Here is a 19,630-nt window from a genome sequence, read left to right as displayed (position 1 = left end):
CGGGGGAGTACTATACAATAATATGGTTGTTACTTCATATGTCGTCATTAGAAGTCTCATTTTTTTTCGACACGGGTTTTAAGAAATTTTAAGAAAAACGTTAAAAAAATAGTGGAATAAATCTGTTGTATACTAGTATTAATTTTAAATGAAATGTGAGTGGAATAAATTTGTGGAACGTGAGATCCTATTATCCTATATAACTACAAACATGATAGACTTATTGCAGGTATGTCAATAAAAACAAAACTACTCTTGCATCGTGTGTGAGAAATGTAGGATATTAACTAGTACTTCGTACATGAAAACTTCCCTAAAGTCAATCCTTAATAGAGGTCATAAGATAATATCATATGTACATATTAGCTACGCGGAAACTTTCTCTATGTTTATTCTATCTAGCTCTCTCTTGGGTAGAGACTACTTTTGTTTGATAGTGCGTGTTGGAAGTCCATATAAACATCGATAATTTGTGAATAAGAAGGAAAGGAACTAGAGTTATACAGAGAGCCATTTTCTAGTAGTGGAGAATTAAGAATGGTTAGAGAAGAAGTAGAAAAGGAACTCTATGATGCTGCATCAAAATTGAAAAGGTTTTCAATTTTGTGTAACATCACTCCAGACACTCATCCACCAAGATCCATATCTTGTTCATGAAGTCCCATTTCCATGTTCAAGAAATCTTTTGCACATAGCAGCAATGCATGGACACACTGCCATCGTTGAAGAGGTGCTTAAGCTTAACCCGAGGCTAGCGCGGATTTCAGACTCCCAAAAATCATCCCCTCTCCACATTGCAGTAGAAGAAGGGCAAGCCGAGATCTGCCAAAAGTTGTTAGTAGTAGCCCTCGAGGCTTGCTGGTGGCGAGACTGTCATGATATGAATCCACTTCATATTGCTGCAATGAAAGGACATGTTGAGATCATGGAACATCTCCTTGAAGAGAGCCTTTGCTTGCTATGGAGAGGCTGCATCGCAGAGAGACCGTGTTGCACCTGTGCGTGAAACACGGTCAACTTAGGGCGTTGAAGGTGCTGATAGATAGGCTGGGAGATGAGTTTGTGGAAGCAGTTGATGAGGATGAAGAGACAATATTGCATTTGGCCATAAGGTCCAATCAACTTGAGGTAATCACCACTTCCATCTCTATTATCTTTTCATATTTAATTCAGCCTCAATTTTGGTCCTAAACATATTACTAAAATACAAATTTGGTCAAAAACATTCATTTTTCGAAAAACAGGTCCATAACAAATGGAATCCTATTCGGAGTGGTCCTTTTTTGATGGTTTCGTAAAAATACTAACGGTCATGTCACTGTGCAATTGACATTGACTTTTGATGGAATCGTAAAAAAAGGATTACTTCGTCGATATTCTCATTTGTTATGGACTTGTTTTTCAAAAGCTAAATGTTTTGGACAAATTCGTATTTTGATCATATGTTTATGATCAAAATTGACCATTACTCTTTAAATTATTTTGATTTGTCATTCATATATTAATAGATCTTGCCCCCAAAGTACAAATATTGATGATGGTATTAATTTTATAAAAAAAAAAATCAGACTATACAATACTTGGTGGAAAGCAAGAAAATAAAGAGGCGGACACGCAATTCCACAGGCAAAACCCCACTGCAAATCTTGAATGAGAGTCCTGGGTGCACAGGTACTAGGTATTCAGTAATGAGAAGAATCATGTTAAAATTGTTACCGCCACCACTTGACGAATTCTTGCTTGAGATGAGCAACACGACAATGGTGGTGGTGATCCTAATAGCAACGATGGCATTTCAGAACTCCATCAACCCACCCGGTGGAATATGGCAGGACGATACGGCCGGTCATGCTGTGATCGCATATACTCATCCACACATATACAAATATATGGTACGTAGCATTCATTTCATCCATGCTCACAATCTTACTCATCAACAAACATTTGGTTTTTGAGGACGGCCTTGTATGCAATGTTGACTGCTCCCAATACCACAAATAAATCAGTCGACATTATTGTTGTCGTACTCATCGCTCTGTGCCTTATCACCTTTTTAGTCATAGTCCTATATTTTTATCTAGACACGTTATACCTCAACTGGAAGGCCAAAATACGGAGTCACGAAGATCTTAGAGCATTCCCATCCGTGCTCTTAGTTAAGAGCACGGAAGTGGGCCCGGACCCACTTTTACTGCTTGTCTTTAGCTAAGAGTACAACACCCACATCCTTGCTCTTAGCTAAGGACAAGCTCAAGGGTCCCACCATTCTATTATTCAATTTAAATAAAAACATTTTCACAATATTAAAATGCATTAAAATATCTGAAATACTATTACAAATTACAAAATAATTAAAAATTACATAATTAAAATCCTAAAAATTAAAAATTACACAAATAAAATCCTAAAAATTAAAAATTACACTACTCGTTGCCGAATTTCGCCCAAATGTGATTGATTAGATCTTTTTGTAGCCTATGAAGCCTATGTCGCCGCCAACGCCCCTCCTCCTCAACCAACTAGAGCAAAACGTCGCTACATCCCTCGTGATCGAGAGGGAGCCCATGAAAGGCTCTTTGCCGACTATTTTTCCGACCAGCCGCGGTATCCACAAGATTACTTTCGGCGCCGTTTTCGCATGTCAAAACGGTTGTTTATGCGTATTGTCACCACATTGTCCACCCGCGTTGAATACTTTCAAGAAGGTGCAGACGCAACCGGTCGGCAAAGTCTCACGGCGTTGCAAAAGTGTACTTGTGCCATCCGACAACTTGCTACTGGGCAAACGGCTGACCTCTTCGACGAGTATTTGCATGTCGGTGAGTCAACTGGAATCCTATGCCTCAAGAGTTTTTGCGACGGCGTTCGTTCTGCTTTCGGCGAGGAATTCCTTCGGGCACCCACCACCGACGATTGTCAACGGTTGCTTCGTCTTCACGAAACAGTCCACGGTTTTCCCGGTATGCTAGGCAGCATTGACTGCATGCATTGGAAGTGGAAGAATTGCCCGACTGCTTGGAGGGGGCAACACTTAAGCGGCCACAAAGGTGGCGGCCCAACGCTTATCCTTGAAGCGGTCGCCGACTACCGCCTATGGATTTGGCATGCATATTTCGGTGTTGCCGGATCCAACAACGACTTGAACGTGCTATATTCTTCACCACTCTTCGATGATGTTTTGAATGGTGTAGCACCGGCGATCGACTTCACCGTCAACGGAAATGCATACCACATGGGTTACTATCTCGCCGATGGTATCTACCCAAGGTGGTCGACTTTCGTGAAGTCGTTCAGCAATCCACAAGAGCCGAGACGGATTCTTTTTGCACAGCGTCAAGAGTCTGCTCGGAAAGACGTCGAAAGAGCTTTTGGTGTCCTTCAAGGCCGATTCAACATTGTGAAGTCCCCTTCTCGGCTTTGGTACGTTAAGAATATCGCCGACATCATGTACACGTGCATTATCTTGCACAACATGATTATAGCTGACGAAGGACCGATGGCGGGTAACTTTTACGACGAGGATGAAGCCGGAAGCTCAACCGCAAGGTCTCCCCCACGTCGAGGTGTGCATACGACGGTGAACGAGAGGATGGAAAGAAGACACACAATGCGCGATACAAGAGCCCACACTGAGTGATACGAATCATATAGTTTAGGATCTACAAATTATTTAGTTATATTTTGATTTACCATATCTTTCCTATATTTGTTAGATATTTGTTTCTTGCTCATTAAGTTAGGGTAGTAGTATCTTATTATTATAAATAGGAGAGATTATATCATTGTATGGGGAATGAATCAATTATCAATGAAATACTTTTCCTAAACTTGTTTTGAGCAACAAGAATATTATCTTTCGTCCCTAGTTGTTGTTCGTCGGAGAACGTCCGAAAATCAGCAATTCGTGGTCCATCTTTCGAGAACGTCGAAGGTTCGATCACCTTATCCCTCCGAGAAGTTAGTTAACCGGCCTCGTTACGGAGCACGTCTGTAACAACTGGTGCTTTCACCGATATCAAACAAAAAAAAAAAAATCAGTCATAGCACCTGCCCGAGTTTCACCGCCGCCGTTCAAAGTCATCATGTCATGCAACTACACCGGGTTGGGGCGTTATGAACATCTGTTCGATCAATTTGATGCCGCTATCTCCAGGTTGGAATCACGTTGCGACAAAATCGAACAACGTGTGACAAACTTGCATACGTCAAAGGCAACATATACACAACAGCCCTATGCGTGCTCCGATTCCCGCAGAAAGCTTTGCCCTCGTCCGCTGCCGGAGCCACAGCCACAGCCGGCTCAAGATCTGCGGTACTATTCGCTGCCTTGCTGGGACCCTCCGGGCTATCGGCAACAGTTCGGTCGGGCCGCATATGAGCCGCTACCTGCTCGCCGGTATTCCACCCGACAGAATGCCTATCAGCCGCCGCGCAATGCCTTCCCCTCTAGGGATCAGTTTGTGGAGCAGGAACGGCCACTCCGACAGCCGCATTGCGCACGCCAAAGCCCGAACTCGGGTTGGTTTTCTCCAGAATCGCATCAGCAGCAATTTCTGGATGCGAAAAGGCAGACTTGCTGGTGTCCACCCTCCCAAACGTCCGGTCGCCGTATTGAAGATATTCGCACTTCCCCGCTGCCAGAACCTCCGCCACAGCCGACTCCACCAGACCTGCTGTGCCAGCAGCCCCAAAACCAGAACCAGCGACCCACGTTCCCAAGCTCCCGTACCCCCACACGACCGCAGCTCGTGCTCGACCAGAAGCCACCGCTGCAGTCAGATCATCCGCTAAAACAGCCAAGTACAACATCGACTATTGAGCTTCCGCCCTACGCCGCATTGAGTCCTTGCCAGCCCTTGCTATCGTTGTCCGTGAAAGCTCCATTATGCGCCTCTCCTCATCAACTGCAAGCGGGTGTCTCAAGCTCAAGGAAAAATGAGTGGGAAATTGATTCGCATAATTGTGAAGAGAAGAGGGAGGAGAAGTTGATCGTATTTACTAGTTTGGGGAATCAAACAGAGAAAGATAAAGAGAATGACTATATGGCCAAAAGAGAAGAAGAGGTCAACAACACTTTTCACAAGCTGATCGAGAAAGAGATAAGACCTGAAGCTCTTGGATCCAGATTAGAGACAAAAGAAAAAGATTTAAGACCTGAGAGGAAGCAGAGAAAAATCGAGAAGATAGAGATTCTATGCCTTGTTGAAGATGGCAAGCCTGCATTTGAGAGTCAAAAGCACGACCATGAAGTGAAAATGAAAGATAGGAAAGGGTTATTTGAGAATGAGATTAGAGTCGCGACTGAAAAATTGGTTACGAAGAAGACCACAATCAGCAATACTATGAAAATATTGAAAAAGAGAGGGCAGTCCTGTGCGTTTGATCCCGGAGGGTTTCTTCGTCGTGTCGTTCCCACCTTGAGGACAAGGTGGATTTCAACCGTGGGGGAGTTGATACGAATCATATAGTTTAGGATCTACAAATTATTTAGTTATATTTTGATTTACCATATCTTTCCTATATTTGTTAGATATTTGTTTCTTGCTCATTAAGTTAGGGTAGTAGTATCTTATTATTATAAATAGGAGAGATTATATCATTGTATGGGGAATGAATCAATTATCAATGAAATACTTTTCCTAAACTTGTTTTGAGCAACAAGAATATTATCTTTCGTCCCTAGTTGTTGTTCGTCGGAGAACGTCCGAAAATCAGCAATTCGTGGTCCATCTTTCGAGAACGTCGAAGGTTCGATCACCTTATCCCTCCGAGAAGTTAGTTAACCGGCCTCGTTACGGAGCACGTCTGTAACACTGAGCTACAAAAAGATCTAATCAATCACATTTGGGCGAAATTCGGCAACGAGTAGTGTAATTTTTAATTTTTAGGATTTTATTTGTGTAATTTTTAATTTTTAGGATTTTAATTATGTAATTTTTAATTATTTTGTAATTTGTAATAGTATTTCGGATATTTTAATGCATTTTAATATTGTGAAAATGTTTTTATTTAAATTGAATAATAGAATGGTGGGACCCTTGAGCTTGTCCTTAGCTAAGAGCACGGATGTGGGTGTTGTGCTCTTAGCTAAGGACAAGCAGTAAAAGTGGGTCCGGGCCCACTTCCGTGCTCTAAGAGCACGGATGGTGATGCTCTAAGAGCAGCGCCGTGCCGCTGGCACGGACGGACGAGCTCCAGCGGCGGACGGACGAGCTCTGTCCAGCGGCACGGACGGACAAGGTGATGGACGAGCACCGCTGCGGATGCTCTTACCACCGATCCTCTACCCAAACGGATGCTCTATTGGATTTTCCAACGTGTGATAACTAAGGATGTTTAACACCCAATGGTTTAATTTTATTTATTCAACGTCTTATTATTTCTGACTATGAGTGAATAACACTTGTATGAGTTTGTTAAGGAATAGAGATGGTGTATGGGAACTGGGAAGGGTGAATAAAAATTTGTTTCTAATTTTAATACTGTTTATTTGATATTTTTTAGATACACCTTAATTTTTTTTTTTCAAATTATCATTTGTTACAGTGATGCTTTTTATTTCAAAATTAATCTCTTGTCTCATACTCCCTCCGTCCCACAAAGATAGTCTCACTTTGACCCGACACAGATTTTAAGAAATATAATGAAAAGTGAGTTAGAAAAAGTTGGTGGGATGTGGGTCCTACTTTTAAAGTATTAGTTTTATAATAAAATGTGAATAGGAATGAGTTAGTGGAATATGAGGTCCACTACCAAAAATAGTAAAAGTGAAATGAGACAAACTTTGTGGGACGGACGAAAATAGAAAAATAGGACAATCTTTGTGGGACGGAGGGAGTGACAGAGAAGCGTCTAGATTCAAATCTCATAGCTTCCCCGCCTCCAAAGTTAAAATAGAAAAGGTAGACTTAATATAATGAGATGCTCCTTATGATTTTACAGTTCGATTCGAATATAAGACATGTTATGATTTATAGAAAACGTAGACTTATCTCATAGCTTCTTTTGATTGTATTTTTATGATCTTATACACTATAGTCTATTGTTATGAAACCAATAAAATATGGTACTGAGGTGATATGATTTTAAAACATATACTAATATTACTAACTTACTATAGTTTTCTATAGTCTTATCAGTTTAGGCATTGTAGTGTGTAGTCTAAAGATGCCCAAAGTTTTCGGTTCAAACGATTAACCGTGGAATCGTAACCGGCGGTTCCGGTTCCGAACCGGAACCGTGAAATTTAAATCGGACCAAACCCGTCACTTTTGGAACCGTGGTTCGGTTCAGGTTCCAAAATTCCGGAACCGAAACCGTGCCGGATTTAAACAAGATATTAAAATAAATTTTTAAAAATTAACTATATCGATAATATTAATAAAAAGACCGACTAAATTATACTATAAAAAAATATATAGAATCTTCGTGTTTTTTTTATATTTTTTCATATGTGACTAGATTATTGTGTTTTTAATTCTTTAGCATTGAACGTTTTACGAGTATAAAGTTTTAATAAAGAGTTAAAAAAGGACAAAAGCGCCCGTGGCCTAATGGATAAGGCGTCTGACTTCTAATCAGGCGATTGTGGGTTCGAGTCCCACCGGGCGTGTTTTCCTTTTTTTATTCCTAATTTTTTATTAGGAAAATAATACATATGCCAAGAAAAATATCCCCCACCTATGAATGTACTCCTCATCTTCCAAATCTTTATTTTTCGTGTTAAACAAAAATATAGCAGTATGTTATATACCAGTCATATGTAGAGAAAACAAGTAGAGAAAACCAGTTTTGAATATGATTGGAAAAGATACTAAATTTAAGCGAAAAATATATTTAATTATTTTGATATTGAATCGTCGAATTTAATTTGGTCAAATTAAATTAATTAGAAAACAAGTTAAATGGAGACTTTTTAATATACTTACAACCGTAAATAAAGTTGCATAAAATGATTATGAATATGGGTGGGTCGATACGATATATCGTATCGAAAACGTTGTATCGTGTATCGTATCGAAAACTTATGATATGATATTGTATCGTATCGAAAAATACGATATATCGAAAATTCGATAATTTTTCGATATTTTTCAATACGATACGAGCGATATATCATTTTTTTGGTATTTTTCCCCAGCCCTAATTATGAATCACAAAATAGAGTAATTTCGAATCGAATTTTGATTTTAATCATTAAGTTAATAGTTACAGACTGTCAGTGTGAGTGAGCTGTTGCGTTGATAACAATGATCCAAACTTATTTGATGAGGTGCCTTTGTCTTAGCGGCAAGGAGCTTAGACACGTATGAGGTGCCGAGTTCGAGCCCTCTTAACATCAGTTGTAATTTCCTCCTTCATATAAGAGTTTTTTTTTTTTTTTAAAAAAAAAAAAAAAAAAAAACTTATTTGATGAGTATTTTGGAATTTTGTTTTTGCTGAAATGAAATAAATATCAAATTAAGAATAATTAGTAAACAAAAACAATTAAATAATTTAAACTGAAAAACAGAAAGTAGTTGAATATGAGTCGCCATCTCCACCCGAAAATCAAAATCCCACGTGAAACATTGTTGAGTGATCCATCGCCATTACGCTTTCTTCTCTGCTAATTCATTTTTTTCCAATCAATTTCTCAAATTCGAACTCGATTTCGCGTTTCAATCGGAAAAATGGCCGCCTCTTGTTGCTCCACTGCCGTCTTCTCGATCTCCCGCTCCCAAACTCGCTGCCAAGTTGTGGCAGCGACTCAATTGCCGCAGATGAACCTGCCCGGGCTCTCGTTTCGGGCTCAGAGGACCCGAAAATCACTGCGAGTGTCCAGCCATGGGGATAGCAGAAGTAACTTCTTCGAATTTTAATCATCTTTTTCTTCTTAAATTTAGTTCAATCGATGTGTTTTACATTTGCATTTGTTACTGATCTGATGATTATTATTCTTGATCGTGGTTAGTATGGCATTTAATAATGGTATATTTGTTGTGATTGATTATGTGATGCCTTGATCTATATGATTGTGTGATTCTAGGTTAGTCGTTGCAATTTCTGATCTAGGAAAGAATCTGATTTATACAGTAAATATATCTACAAAGGAATGAACTAACATTGCAATTTTTTGTTAAGTATGAAACTGAGATGGAGTCTTGAATCTTGATTAGCTATTATAACCTTGTAGTATCACATAAGTTCCGTGTATAATGTATGTGATCTTTGCTGTGATTGGTGCATTGTTTTTCTTGGCTGGTGGGAATGGTTTGCTTCTGTTGTGATGTTTTTAATTTGTTGAGTGTATTATTAGGCGTGGACGCATAGGTTGTGCAGTCACCTTAGTTGTGGACTTGTATAACCCTATGATTAAGATGAGTAGTGTAGATCATAGTGTTTCTAAATGAAGCATTTCTGATTCTGTGTTTGGATTAATCATGATTATTAAATTTAAGATAAGTCCAAGGATGGTAGAATTGTAAAGGAATACCAAAAGTAAGAATAGGGAGAAATTATAATAGGGAATCATAGAATCTTGATTATCTATTAGTATAACTTTGTATCACAAACGTTCAATGTATAATGTATGCGATCTTTGCTGCGGTTGGTGCATTTCATTTTTTCTTGGCTGGTGGTCTTTGTTTTTCTGAAACTCCTCCACTCTGTTGGGACGATTTTAGTTTGTTGAGTGTATTATTAGGCGTAGCCGCATAGGTAGTACAGAGTCTACAGACTTTAGTTCTGAGCTTGTGGAGTATAACTATATGATTAAGATGAGTTATGATGGTCATAGTGTTGCGAAATGAGGCATTTCTGCTTCTGTGTTTGGCTTCATCATGATTTTTAAATTTAAGATAAGTCCAAGGATGGTAAAATTGTAAAGGAATGAATACAAAAGTAAGAATTAGGGAGAAGCCCAAATTGTGGTCCTATCTCTGCTTAAACCGGTTTGGAGGTAATAAGCAACTGTGTTGTCATCTGAAATTATGTTATGATCTGCATCTACGGATCTACCAATCGTGGCGTTATATCCTTGATGAGTTGTTGATCAGACATTTTTGAGATGCTTGGAGATAGCTTCTTTGGGGTGAAATTAGAGCTTATTATGGTCATCCGATTCATGATTCTTTATATCTTTTCACTTTTGGACATTGCAGTTATGAACTCTCTTTTCTTAGAGGATTTGATTTGATTGGATTTAGTGCTTATTAGGGCTGACTATACTTAGAAATCTGGCCAAGTGTTACATCATTCTCATTGCCTTTGTCTGCTTTGTAAGTTTACTGTTCTTGCTTTTTACTCTGTTTAATACTAAATGGGGCCGACTTCAATGTGAATCATGGAAATTGAAATGAAGCTAACATGGTAAAAATGCATCTGTGTTACTGGTGGTAAAGTTGGGATGAAAATGAAGAAAGCAAACTAACAGATATTGCTCTTTATATCTCAATATAGGCACAGAGATAAATTATCGCTTTCAACTAAGTGCTTGTTATCCCCTTTTCAGCTGCAGTTGTCACTGGAAAGTCCTGGGACAAACTGATCATAGACAGTGAATTACCTGTGCTTGTGGAGTTCTACGCGAGTTGGTGTGGACCCTGCCGCATGGTTCATCGAGTAATTGATGAGATATCCACTGAGTACTCAGGGAGGCTGAAATGCTTTGTTCTTGATGCGGACACTGAATCACAAATTGCTGCAGACTACGACATCAAGGCTGTGCCGGTGGTCTTGCTGTTCAAGAATGGTGAGAAACGCGACACTGTTGTTGGCACCATGCCAAAGGATTTCTATGTGGCTGCCATTGAAAGGGTTCTGTCTTCATAGATCTGTGAATTGGCTATCAGAATAGGAAGATTGAGAATTTTATGCTTCGTCTGTCAAATGAATTTCCTTATAATTTTGTACGGTACAATACATTGCCTTCTTCTCTGCGCACGCCGAGAGTTACTACTGTAGAAAAACACTCGTTCGTGAGGCATACGACCGTTAACGCCACCCGTCTGTGATCTTTCAAGCGAAGCTCTCTAGTTTTGCCACTTTTGTATGTACAGGTATTGGTGTACCTAACTGTTTCTGGTATTCAAGAATGTGAAGATCCATTTTAGATGGCTTTTTTCACTTTCTTCTGTTCTTGTTTTATGGCTTTTGTTTTAATATGGATTTGGTAGATTGATGTCAAAATAAAAGATGAAGATCTCAGTGACAAGACATTTTTTTTCTCTAAAATCATAAATTTTGCTGAAATTTGGTCTTTAAACTTGAAATTTGATCATAAAAAATAGTATGAACATAGTGAGTTTCCCATGAATTGATTTTTTCCCAAATTGAAATCAAAAGTTTGTGACATTAGAGAGTCAAATGATCAATTACTATATTCTTGTTGCTAAGTATTTCAATATATTCAATGTCTTTTGTTAGACCACATATTAGAAACCTATATTTGTAAAATTTATACTTAATGCAAATAAATTATAAATTTATTTACCTTACATATAAATTAACTGATATTCCTTCTATTTAAATTAGGAAGATTTTTCGAGTGTATTATGTAAGTACGTATTAACTAAGAAAAAAATACTGTACAATAATTAGAGCAGGCGGTACAATCTAGTAAGCGAGGCTTGCAAGATACGTCTACATCATTCAACGTCGGTTTACCTTTTCTTTGCCGATTTCTCCAATCTCTCGCCGTCGCTGCCCAATAATCCTCCAATTCTTTCTCATATAAAAACACTCCTCACCATGTTTTTACTCTAGTACGGAGTAGTATTTATTGGAAGCATTCAATCTTTACTCAATCCAGCTTGATTTTTCTTTCGGGTTAGTCTTCTCTCTCTACAATTCAGTTGATATCGGTTGAATTTCGTTGTGGTTTTCTGTTTCGAGATGATTTTAGTTGGAAGATTGGATCTTTAGTTGTTTCCTGAATTTTCTCTTTTTTGCTCCTTAATTATCGATTCATCAACAGAAATTCTTGAACTTTTCATGATTGATTTCTGTTTCATCACTAGGATTGCTTTTTCTTATTAGGTTTGACAGTGATTTCCCCATTCTTTACTTGATTGCTTGAATTTTGAGTATATTTTGAAACTTCTGAATTTTGCTGAGGTGTGTGTGTGTGTTTTATTCGAATATGTATGATTATTGCTTGGGGTTTTGTAGTTGATTATAGGTTCCAATCCTTTTTTCCATATGCTTTGTTTGATTCTTTCCTTCTTTCTTCCTTTGATCAGTGACAAACCCTTAACATCAGGAAGCTATAATTCTGCCAATTCGATTACTGATGTCGAGCTCGAATTCGTCTTTGCTGGCATCGCCAACCCAAGGAGCCGATCAATCAAAGAACTCGATTGCAAATCCATCCATGCCTACTCAGCATCAGAGTCGGGGTTCCCTGCACGTGCCTGTGGCAATCCTTTGGGACATTGAGAACTGTCCCGTGCCAAGTGATGTAAGGCCCGAGGACGTGGCTGGTAACATCAGGATGGCTCTGCGGGCTCATCCTCTTATTGATGGAGTGGTCACTATGTTTTCTGCCTATGGGGATTTCAATGCTTTCCCCAGGCGGCTACGAGAAGGCTGCCAGAGAACTGGTGTCAGGCTCATTGATGTTCCAAACGGTCGAAAGGACGCTGCTGATAAGGCTATCTTAGTTGATATGTTCCTTTTTGCTCTCGATAACCCTCCACCGTCTCCCATCATGCTTATATCAGGAGATGTTGATTTTGCTCCGGCTCTTCACATTCTAGGTCAGAGAGGATACACTGTCATCCTAGTTATACCCTCTGGAGTTGGTGTCTCGTCTGCTCTGAGTAATGCTGGGAGGTTTGTTTGGGAGTGGCCTAGTGTTGCTCGTGGGGAAGGCTTTGTGCCACCCGCCAAGGGGTTGAAACCGCCTTGTGTAGGTACTGCAGAAGTTACCGGGCTTCTAAAGGGATGTCAGGTCAATGATGGTGTTGAAGGCCATAATGAAGAAGAATCAATAGTGTATCAGGGAGCTTCAGGAGGCTGTTATAGTAATACGAAAGAAGTTCCAGTCGTGTCACAGTCTCTATCTGAATATAGTAGTAGTTCAGTAGTAAAGCTCCAAAATCCCATGAGTGGAAGATCACACAGTCCTCCATGTGGATTTAACGAAGCTTCAGCGGGAACACCTGTTAATTGTGAGCAACAAGACGTGATGTGGGTGCAGCCGGGAGATCTCGTTGGTTTGAAGTTACAATTGGTAAAGTTACTTGAATTGTTCGGTGGCTATTTGCCCTTAACTCGTCTTCCAGCAGAGTACCAGAAGATGTACGGCCGGCCTCTGTATGTTTCTGAATATGGTGCTGTTAAACTCGTAAATCTCCTGAAAAAGATGGTTGGTTCAATCAGTGTCGAGGGGAAGGGACAGAGGAAGACTGTCTGCCTCCGTAACCCAAAGCCCGAATCAGTTGGTCCTACGCCCACAGTGATTTTAGCTAGGCGGGATAAGAAAGGAAAATCGTCCATGGAAGATAACCTTAACATAATGGCTGGAACTTGTTCTTCAGATGAGTTGTCAGATGAGGAAAGGACGGCTATTGAGGAAAACGGTGGTAAGAGGGGAGGAGGAGAGAAATTTAGCTTTGAGACTACAAATGAGTCACAGGCTATTGATAACCTTAAAAGGTTTAGATACGAGCTTCAAGACATCTTGGTAAGCTACTCTTGTCAAATTTTTCTTCAAAGCTTTGAGACAATATATCATCAACGATACAAAAGACAACTCGATTATACGAACTTTGGAGTGAGCCATCTAGGAGAGCTTCTTGATAAGGTGAGAGATATCGTGGTGGTGCAGGTGGATCCGGTAAGTAAAAGGGAATTTATGATTGCTAATGGTGCATAGTTGAAACATTTTGTTACACGGCCGGGCCTAGGTGGGGTCTCTTCTTCCTCATCACAGTGGTTGTTCTCTGTTACCTTTATGTTTTTTTTGAAGTGGAGAACGCAGAGTCTGCATTACCTGTTCTGTGTAGCGCAGTATTGTTGTATTTTATATGGAGCGGTTACTACTCAAACACTGAATCTGATCAGCCCAATTGGAGATCTTTCTGTATATCTTCGATTATTGACTTGCAATACATGACCAGAAATTCTCTTCACTTAAACTCTCTTGTTCTTGATAAAGATCAAACCTTTGCAATTTCCTGATTTTGACTACTTTGAAGCAATACCATCATCACTGTAAGCTGTTTCTTGCAAGATTACTAATCTATTAGGGTCACACCTAGTTTCCCTCCGGCTGCTATCGGAGAAGTGCATACAAGTGAATAGTGGCGGCATATTGACACCGGGTACACTTACTACTCAACTTTGCTACTTTTTCAAGAAATTTAGTGTTGGCCTTTAAAGCTCTTGTTAGTTAACTAAACACATGCTGTGTGGTTAAAAGGAGTTTAGTGTTGAGGGAAATAAAGCTATTCATTATTCTCTGATTTTGCTTGTTAAGATGTCAACCATAAGTCTTGTGAGGTCTTTAGATTATGGTTCATTTAAGACGTCTGCTGTCTCGTGCCAGAGAAATGAGAGACGGAACCTGCTACGCGCTGTGGAAGCGTTTAGTTGTGCTCGAGATGCAGAGCTGTTTGCCCGGGTTTCTGTTCCGAGACCATGCTCATATCTCAGTGGCATATTGGTAATTTTAGTTGTGTCTGTATCCAGAGGTGGGACACCCAGTTGCAGAAAGTAATGAGATTGTAATATTTTGATTGCAAAAACATAATCACTTCTTTCACAAACAAATAAATGCAAAAGAAATACTAAGAGTTCAGACTTGTAAAAAAGAATATGTTCCCAACAAAACTACATTTTCCTGCTGATGTATGTTGTCCCTTCAAGTCTCAAACCATCTTCTTCAAGACATGAAGCTTCCCAATAAAACATCATTCTCTTGCGTGTGACGGAGCTTCCTCCCGGTTTCGTGTATGATGCTTACTCGTCCTTAGATGGACGGTGTATTGTTAGGCGACTGCGGTGAGCCCATCTCCAGCAGGAAGCTCCGGCTGCAGTATGATCTCGATGTGCTCGAAGAAGAAGCAAGATTCCTGTCTCCACTGGAAAACACATTCTTCCCTCTGCTCTTCCTTCCCCTGTTTTCCGTGCCTTCACCCTCGTCGTCCTCGACAGCTTCAACAAACCCACTGTGCATAGGCTCCGAACTCTCATACAAAAGCCTCAGAACCTGCTTAATCGAAGGCCTCGCCCTACTCTCCCTCTGGGTGCACCATCTCACAATGGCAATGGCCGTCCGGAGCTGATCAAAGTCGTAAGTATCGCCTAAATATGGATCAACGAGCTCGTCAATCCTCGACCCCTCAGAGTCCAAAATGACCTGCGCCCACTCGATGATGTTCTTGTTGTCCTGTATAGCTCGTCTTCCGGTGATCAGCTCTAGCAAGACGATGCCGTAACTGTACACATCGCTCTTCTCCGTTAGCTCCCGACTGATCACGTACTCGGGGTCCAAATAACCCGGAGTTCCTCGTATGTCGGTGTTTATGGGTTCGAAGAAAATCGAGCCGTTTTTCGAAGCGTGTGCGAGGCCGAAATCAGCAAGCTGGAGATAGCAATGTGCATATCCATCAATATGCTTGAACTATGTTGTTATAGATCAAAAATAGAAATTCACTTGTCATAGTTACCTTAGCCACAAAGTTCTCATCTATTAATATATTGCTGGACTTCACATCTCTATGGCACAAAGGAGGATCACAGTAATAATGGAGGTACTCCTTCAAAGGGAAAATCAATTTTGGGGTTAATGTTACTTTCAAATCTATCTTATGAGGAATTTTGATGGACTTACGAGTGCATTCGCCACGTCGATGGCAATCTGAATCCTAGCCCGCCAGCTTAGGGGAGTTCTACCCTCCGCTGAAAAACGAACAAACACGCACTTAGTGAATGAGTCCATTCAAGTCTACGACATAGATATGTGTCTTGAATATTTGTATGATAACATACCATGAAGATGATCCTTTAAGCTTCCATTTGCCATGAATTCATACATCAGAAACCTGCGACGAACTAAGTGTAGGTTATCCTTTTTCAGCTTAAGAAGCATGTGGAAATACATGATGCGCATACCTCTCGCGCCTCTCTATGCAGAAGCCTCTCAAAGCAACAAGATGGCGATGGTGCAGTCGGGCAAGGAGCTCCAGCTCCCTGCAAAAGTCGCCTTCCGCCTGCTCCGACACTTTGCTCATCCGCTTCACTGCTGCGACTAAACCACCCTGAAACTCTGCTTTGTAAACAATTCCAAACCCCCCTTGTCCGATGACAGTGTTGAAATTGTTCGTGGCTTTCTTTGTCTCTCTGTAGCTGTATTTCCTGAACGTACCTGGCGGACCTTCACAGTGTACGTAGATTACACGAAAAATGAGATTTGGATTATTGGATACATATAAGCCTAAACTGGGGAGCCTTGACTGGAAACAAGAACATACCATCCTGAAATTTTTTCGCGGAAAGAGCAAGAGCTTTTGGGGGTGCATCGTCGTTTGCATCACTATCCTCCAGCTCTCGATGTTTCCTGCGGATCAGGACAACCAATACTGCAAGCAAGATCGAAGCAAGTGCTATAACTGCTACACCAATGCCTAGAACCACCGCTAGCCGGTTGATATGATGATTTCCCTTCAGAGATGCGCTCAGCGAAAGCTGAGTTGGACTAGCAGCACCGGGTGAACGAGGAGATGTCTCAGGTGGAGGTACAGGAGGGGGAGACCCTAAAATTGGCAGTTAAGATTGTAACAAATTATTCGTTTTCACATCAAAAGAAGCCGGCTAAATTAAGAGAAGAAGAAGTTGAAGCCTACCTGCAGGAATGATGAGGCCTTGAACACCAAAGAAACAGCTGGCAATGTCGAGCCTTGACGAATAATCAACCTGGCTAGCAAGAGCAGCAAAAGTTGCATCCCTACAAGTGCTCAAAGTCACATTATCGATAGGCCCTAATAGATTCCTAAGATACAGAACGCCCGAGTTCAAGCACCTCCGACAAGCTTTATCCTCCGAGAGAGGTGCCCTGCAATTCTCAGCGACATCATCAAACTTCGGTGACTGAAGCATCTGTGTGACAGTTGAACGGCCTTGGCACCTGTAGGTTACATGTATTTTCGGGCCAAACCCACAGAAAACTGTCGCGTTGCTCGTCACCCCGTAGAGCTCAAATGTTTTAGATATGGTGTGAATACATCTTTCTGACATATCAGCAGCTACCCCCAATTCGCTCGTGGCGTTTGCATATTGGGAGACGGAGATAGCAACCATGGCATTGATGTAGCGACAGCACCTCCCTCTGTCGGCCGGATTGGAGCACAGGGAGGCGACTCGCGTGAAATTAGACCCGCTCAAGTCCAACGGGCAATCTACATAAACAGAAGCACAAACATACCAATTACCAAATGCCAAACATCATTCAGAGCTCTCTCTTTCTGGTTCATCCATAGCAGAAAGAACACTATCTATCAGTCAAGCTGCAATTCTATAATGATGAATTCATCCATTTCTCTGAGGTTTGCTAAGTTTTGCCATTGCCATTGCTTAGTTACTAGTGTTCAATTGGATCCTATAAACTCAAAAATTTGTAGAATAATCACATTAAATCCCAAAATCTCCAAGTGAAACCAAAGCTATCACCAAATTAAAGATATTTACACAAATCCTTTCCACTTCAAATCCAAAACCTCAAATTAAAATGTGAAATGCAGATTCAAACACAACTTAAACCTATAAACCATAAACCCCCAAATCCAGAAAGTAATTAGATGAAATAGAAGTAATGAGTGAGTTACCAGTAGCAGCCATTGACAGAGAAAGCCCCAATTGAAGAAGCAGAGAAAGAAGAAGAAGCAGCGGCGGCGGCCAGCACTGCGCCATGGAATGGAGGAAGAGAGGCGTATTTTAGCAAAGGTGCTGGCGAAATGGCATTGCGTCAGTTTCTCATCTTCATTAAATTCCTCAAACTGTTCATTGTTAGCTCATTTTCACGAATCTCGGTATCAATTTCAGGACCTCTTTAGGTGGGGGCCATGGCTGAGCTTTCCTTGCTTCTTTAACATTCGTTCATTCCCCACAAATTAAGATAGTAGTAAAATATAAATATTTATTTATTCATTTATTATAAAATGAATAACTCTGAAAACAGAACTCGTGGCGTCGGAAAATAGAGGTCTCACAACAGCTTATGAATAGCAAACTAAGCACGTAAGTGGGCTCCAAGGATTAGGGTGAAATTATCGCAACTATTTCTAAGTTGGTTGAGCCTCGCCTCGACCCCACCTGTATCCGTCGTCGGGTATAGTGCAACATGCCTTTGTAACCGTGTAGGGCACGGGCTGTGTTTGCACCTCTTTCTTTATTCAAAGAGTAATTGAAATTAATAAGAACTTTAGAGATTTGTTTGGACACCAAATTTGCTTTTTCTGTTGTCTTTTATCCCCAAACCATGTTATATTCCCCCCCACTGTGCTCTCTCGTGTTCCCTTTGCTACTTTGTATTCTTCTCATGCAATTATGTATTGTAACTATCAATTAATAACCAGTGTATTTTCCCCAAATATACACTGTAGTTTACTCCATTTGTGTTTTGTATTTTTTTGGTAATGATAATGAGAGATTTTAAATAATATTCATATGTACATATAAGGCCTAGAGCAGTTATATACTACTCCTCCCTCCGTCCCCGGTTAAGAGTCACACTTTTCTATTTTGGTCTGTCCCCAACTAAAAATCACACTTCATTTTTACCATACTTAGTAAGTAGGTCCTACATTCCACTAACTCAATTCACTCACATTTTATTATAAAACCAGTATAAAAAAATGGGTCTCACATTCCACTACCTTTTTCAACCAACTTTTCTTTATATTTCTTAAAACTTGTGTCTGATCAAAGTGTGATTCTTAATCGGGGACGGAGGGAGTAGATTGTTTTTAGACCACACAAGATATCATGATTGATTCACTCAACAAAATACTCCCTCCGTTCCATAGTAATAGAGACATTTTATTTTGCGCACTCGTTTTGAAAAAATAATTATAAATAGTAAAAGTGGAGAGAAAGTAAAATAAGGGAAAGAATATTATAGATAAGACTCTTCTCTGCATTATTCTTTCTCTTACTTTACTTTTTCTCCACTTTAACTATTTATAATTATTTTTTCAAAACGAGTGTTCAAAATGGAATGTTTCTATTACTATGGAACGGAGGGAGTAGAAAATTAAATTACTTCTCTGAGAAATGCCAAATATCACTTTGACATACAAAAAGTGGCAATGAAGCGTTATAGAATGTCAGTTTTTTAAACAAGACTATAAAGATGATAGAATAATGATATAATACAAGTTTAACTAGCATGATAATATGACCTTGCAACAGTTATAGCATGTTAAGTAATTTCAAGGTACACTACAAAAAAAAGGATGTTACTGAGCACCACTAGCGAGCACATCTAATAGTGCTCGAAAAATGGTGAGCACTTTAAACTGTGCTCGGCAACATTCCAAGCACAATTGAAGGTGCTCGGCAATACCATGAACGGGGGAGTTAACTTGCAAGCAATACCGAGCGCGGTCAACGTGCTCGGTTTAGCAATTTAAGTCAGGGAAGCGTTGTG

General features: G+C 40.1%; 3 protein-coding genes, 1 non-coding gene and 1 pseudogene across 4 annotated transcripts; 4 read left to right on the top strand and 1 right to left on the bottom strand.

Moving 5' to 3' along the window:
• Positions 1 to 537: 537 nt before the first annotated feature.
• On the top strand, positions 538 to 2,084 carry LOC125190963 (uncharacterized; annotated as a pseudogene).
• A 5,455-nt stretch (positions 2,085 to 7,539) lies between these two features.
• Positions 7,540 to 7,612, top strand: TRNAR-UCU (transfer RNA arginine (anticodon UCU)). The gene has a single exon. It is a non-coding gene; the product is annotated as a tRNA-Arg (tRNA).
• Positions 7,613 to 8,524: 912 nt separating this feature from the next.
• ATHM3 (Thioredoxin superfamily protein) lies at positions 8,525 to 11,106 on the top strand. Its single transcript, XM_048121838.2, has 2 exons — positions 8,525 to 8,841; positions 10,493 to 11,106. Exons 1-2 carry the CDS (start codon positions 8,673 to 8,675, stop codon positions 10,810 to 10,812), a joined length of 489 nt encoding a protein of 162 aa, XP_047977795.1. The 5' UTR covers positions 8,525 to 8,672; the 3' UTR covers positions 10,813 to 11,106.
• A 474-nt stretch (positions 11,107 to 11,580) lies between these two features.
• Positions 11,581 to 14,114, top strand: LOC125219317 (uncharacterized). The gene is made up of 2 exons (XM_048121259.2): positions 11,581 to 11,808; positions 12,222 to 14,114. Exon 2 carries the CDS (start codon positions 12,272 to 12,274, stop codon positions 13,856 to 13,858), a length of 1,587 nt encoding a protein of 528 aa, XP_047977216.1. The 5' UTR covers positions 11,581 to 11,808; positions 12,222 to 12,271; the 3' UTR covers positions 13,859 to 14,114.
• Positions 14,115 to 14,688: 574 nt separating this feature from the next.
• LOC125219316 (Protein kinase superfamily protein) lies at positions 14,689 to 18,154 on the bottom strand. Its single transcript, XM_048121256.2, has 8 exons — positions 17,808 to 18,154; positions 16,830 to 17,381; positions 16,458 to 16,739; positions 16,099 to 16,360; positions 15,976 to 16,028; positions 15,818 to 15,885; positions 15,654 to 15,743; positions 14,689 to 15,568 (listed from the first exon to the last, which is right to left on the bottom strand). Exons 1-8 carry the CDS (start codon positions 17,890 to 17,892, stop codon positions 14,954 to 14,956), a joined length of 2,007 nt encoding a protein of 668 aa, XP_047977213.1. The 5' UTR covers positions 17,893 to 18,154; the 3' UTR covers positions 14,689 to 14,953.
• Positions 18,155 to 19,630: the final 1,476 nt, after the last annotated feature.

This window comes from Salvia hispanica, chromosome 1 (genome assembly GCF_029641045.1).
Source record: "Salvia hispanica isolate PSC_SH4W2 chromosome 1, Shi_PSC_v1, whole genome shotgun sequence".
Classification (NCBI taxonomy): domain Eukaryota; kingdom Viridiplantae; phylum Streptophyta; class Magnoliopsida; order Lamiales; family Lamiaceae; genus Salvia; species Salvia hispanica.
Note: the sequence above shows the minus strand (reverse complement) of the source record. Positions and strands in the feature narration are given on the sequence as shown.

Excerpts from the sequence above, each read along its gene's own strand:
- ATHM3 (XM_048121838.2), top strand. The coding sequence starts at position 8,673 with ATGGCCGCCTCTTGTTGCTCCACTGCCGTCTTCTCGATCTCCCGCTCC. Across the intron at positions 8,842-10,492 it reads CAGCCATGGGGATAGCAGAA|CTGCAGTTGTCACTGGAAAG; the intron begins GTAACTTCTTCG and ends TCCCCTTTTCAG.
- LOC125219317 (XM_048121259.2), top strand. The coding sequence starts at position 12,272 with ATGTCGAGCTCGAATTCGTCTTTGCTGGCATCGCCAACCCAAGGAGCC.
- LOC125219316 (XM_048121256.2), bottom strand. The coding sequence starts at position 17,892 with ATGGCGCAGTGCTGGCCGCCGCCGCTGCTTCTTCTTCTTTCTCTGCTT. Across the intron at positions 16,740-16,829 it reads AGGCCTCATCATTCCTGCAG|GGTCTCCCCCTCCTGTACCT; the intron begins GTAGGCTTCAAC and ends TGCCAATTTTAG. Across the intron at positions 16,361-16,457 it reads CGCGAAAAAATTTCAGGATG|GTCCGCCAGGTACGTTCAGG; the intron begins GTATGTTCTTGT and ends TACACTGTGAAG.